The sequence below is a fragment of the Trachypithecus francoisi genome, unplaced genomic scaffold (genome assembly GCF_009764315.1).
Source record: "Trachypithecus francoisi isolate TF-2019V2 unplaced genomic scaffold, Tfra_2.0 Lachesis_group11, whole genome shotgun sequence".
Taxonomy (NCBI): Eukaryota; Metazoa; Chordata; class Mammalia; order Primates; family Cercopithecidae; genus Trachypithecus; species Trachypithecus francoisi.
In genome coordinates, this window is record NW_022681456.1 from 120,396,068 (window position 1) to 120,398,673 (window position 2,606).

Here is a 2,606-nt window from a genome sequence, read left to right on the forward strand (position 1 = left end):
ACACCGCATCTAGTTTAAAACTTTACCCTTCTTAGTGGTTTATTATTTTTTTCTGAAAAAACATGTGTATGCTACTTTTACTGCACTTCTCTATATCAGATCTTGATTTAAAACTTTACCGGCCGGGCGCGGTGGCTCAAGCCTGTAATCCCAGCACTTTCGGAGGCCGAGACGGGTGGATCACGAGGTCAGGAGATCGAGACCATCCTGGCTAACATGGTGAAACCCCGTCTCTACTAAAAAAATACAAAAAAACCTAGCCCGGCGAGGTGGTGGGCGCCTGTAGTCCCAGCTACTCCGGAGGCTGAGGCAGGAGAATGGCGTAAACTCGGGAGGCGGAGCTTGCAGTGAGCTGAGATCCCGCCACTGCACTCCAGCCCGGGTGACAGAGCGAGATTCCGTCTCAAAAAAAAACAAAAACAAAAACAAAACTTTACCACTCTTGGTGGCTTATTATTATAGTTTTTTTTTTAATCTGAAAAAAAATGTGTATACTACTTTTCCTGCACTTTTCTGTATCAGATCTTGATTGGCCCACCACCATTACACACACACCTCTCTCTTCTCTTCCATCCTCCCGGTTGTAGAATCATTTGTTGTAAAATCAGTATTCAGCATTCACATAATTATGACAGACTTTACATGACTAGTATTGTTCATAGTTGAGGTATACAGTGTAGTTTTTAAATTTTTATTTTTCTCAGGGTTCAAAATTACATGTTCTGTTTTCTTAATTTTGAAAAATATGCAATCACTAATTTATCCCCCCCTATGGAAAAATGAAAGCTCTCTAGGCTGTATTCAAATACACCAGGTACTCTATCAATTTTTATTTTTTGAAATATTCTACCTGAGCTCTCCATCTTTAGGCATTTCCTGTTGACTTCATACTGTTCTCCCCTACCACTCTCCCTCTTTAATATTTTACCGTTTTACAAACTTTATGGCTACCCTGTAACAACAGACAGTACCTTTCAAGTTCCGATTTTATAAGGCCAGAACCACCATTTCATTTATTTCCGCCGCCCTCCTTCAACATTCCTACCTGTATTTCCTGCTCTCTTTTTAAAATATGGTAAATAACATTTGCATTCCACTTTGTAACCATAATTAAGTATGCCCTTAAACAATAAAAAACATAAACAACATTTGTATTTTACGATTATTCAAATGTTATTCACTGAACAGTCAAGCTTTGTGCTACTATGGGATTTCCTTTTCTGCGGTTCCAAGCTTCGATCCACGTCCTGCCACAGGAGCATTGCAATAGAGCCCATTTTCTCACACTCTCGCCAATAGTTCAAAAGCTTGCAGCATTTTGTCTGGTATTTGGAGGATGCTTTTCCTGTACAGTTTTGCTTTTTTTTCACTGAAAGTTTCTGATTATTATTATTTTCTCTTGTGGGATGAAGAAGTATGTACCTTCTATATCACAGTCTTAATACTTTCAGCTCTTACTCATTCAAATCTTACAATCCAGTCCAGTACTCACGGTTTACTGATTTGCTTTTTCCTGAAAATTTTAGCCTTCTGTTTTGTTTTGAAATAATGCAACCTCTGCGCTTTGTCACGTCCTGAAATTCGTCAGGTGTTTTAGGATGCACACTTCCTTAGATCTTTTCGAGGGTCTTAACTGCAGTTCTGTTTCCGGAATCGCGTATTTTCTTTCTAGCAATTGTAGGCTCTCGGCGGCCCCCAGAGGAGCTCTGCTTGTAGCGAAGAAAGCAGCCGCGAACAGCGCCTGAGCACTAACGCGAGACTGTGGGGCTCGCCATTCGCTGCTCCGCCGCGCTGCAAGGGACCCTGGGAGTACGCCATTATGCTAGCCCCTGAGGCCGTTAGCTTAGTCACGACTCTAAATGTGTACCTGCAGTCGGATGTTGAGGATCACCGAGCCCGCGACGTAGAAGTACGGGAAGTTCATGCGCAGCTGCCAGGCCAGCTCGAAGAAGGCGAGCAGGGTGCGGGAGAGCCCCTTGCAGAAGACGCCGTACGAGGTGGGGGCCGCGGCGGGGCTTGAGGCCATGACGGCCAAGGAAGACTGAGCCGCCGGGGGGGCCATGGGCCAGGTGTCGCCGCCCGCCCAGCGTCTGTACCGAGGGTTGCCGCAGGGCCCGCGGACCCCCTAGCGACGGCTGGGACCGGCGGGACGGTGGGCAAAGCGGCCCCCGGGCTCACACCCAAGCTTGCCGCTGCTGCTGCTGCTGGGTCCGGTGCGGCGCGTCGCCCCAGGCGCCGCTGGCGCTCCGCCCCTTCCTGTCTGCTTCTCACTTTTGGCATTTACCATTTAGAGCTCAACCGGTGGTTGATCTGGAATAGGATGTGTTATATAGCATGTACGAACAACCATGCAGATATTTCCACTTTAAAATGAAAAAAGCTAAGCGAGATGTAACTTGCTCTAGGGCACAAAATTTGTAAAGTCCAAAGCTAGATTAAAACTTTAGTTTGTCTGCTGTGTTCTGTGGGATGTTAGCCAGGAATCTTACCCTTTTGATTTTATAACATTAATATTAGGGCAAGATTATTCCTAAGCCAGTAAAGGCACAAGGTCTCTGTATTCATAATATACCATAGGCATAAAGGATCACAATCTTAGTCTTTGC

General features: G+C 45.4%; 1 protein-coding gene across 1 annotated transcript; it reads right to left on the reverse strand.

The window, feature by feature from the left end:
• Window positions 1–677: 677 nt before the first annotated feature.
• On the reverse strand, window positions 678–2,255 carry SMIM10L1 (small integral membrane protein 10 like 1). Its single transcript, XM_033222852.1, has one exon. It carries the CDS (start codon window positions 2,060–2,062, stop codon window positions 1,856–1,858), a length of 207 nt encoding a protein of 68 aa, XP_033078743.1. The 5' UTR covers window positions 2,063–2,255; the 3' UTR covers window positions 678–1,855.
• Window positions 2,256–2,606: the final 351 nt, after the last annotated feature.

What these genes read in the sequence shown, in the direction of transcription:
- SMIM10L1 (XM_033222852.1), bottom strand. Translation starts at nt 2,062, where the DNA reads ATGGCCCCCCCGGCGGCTCAGTCTTCCTTGGCCGTCATGGCCTCAAGC.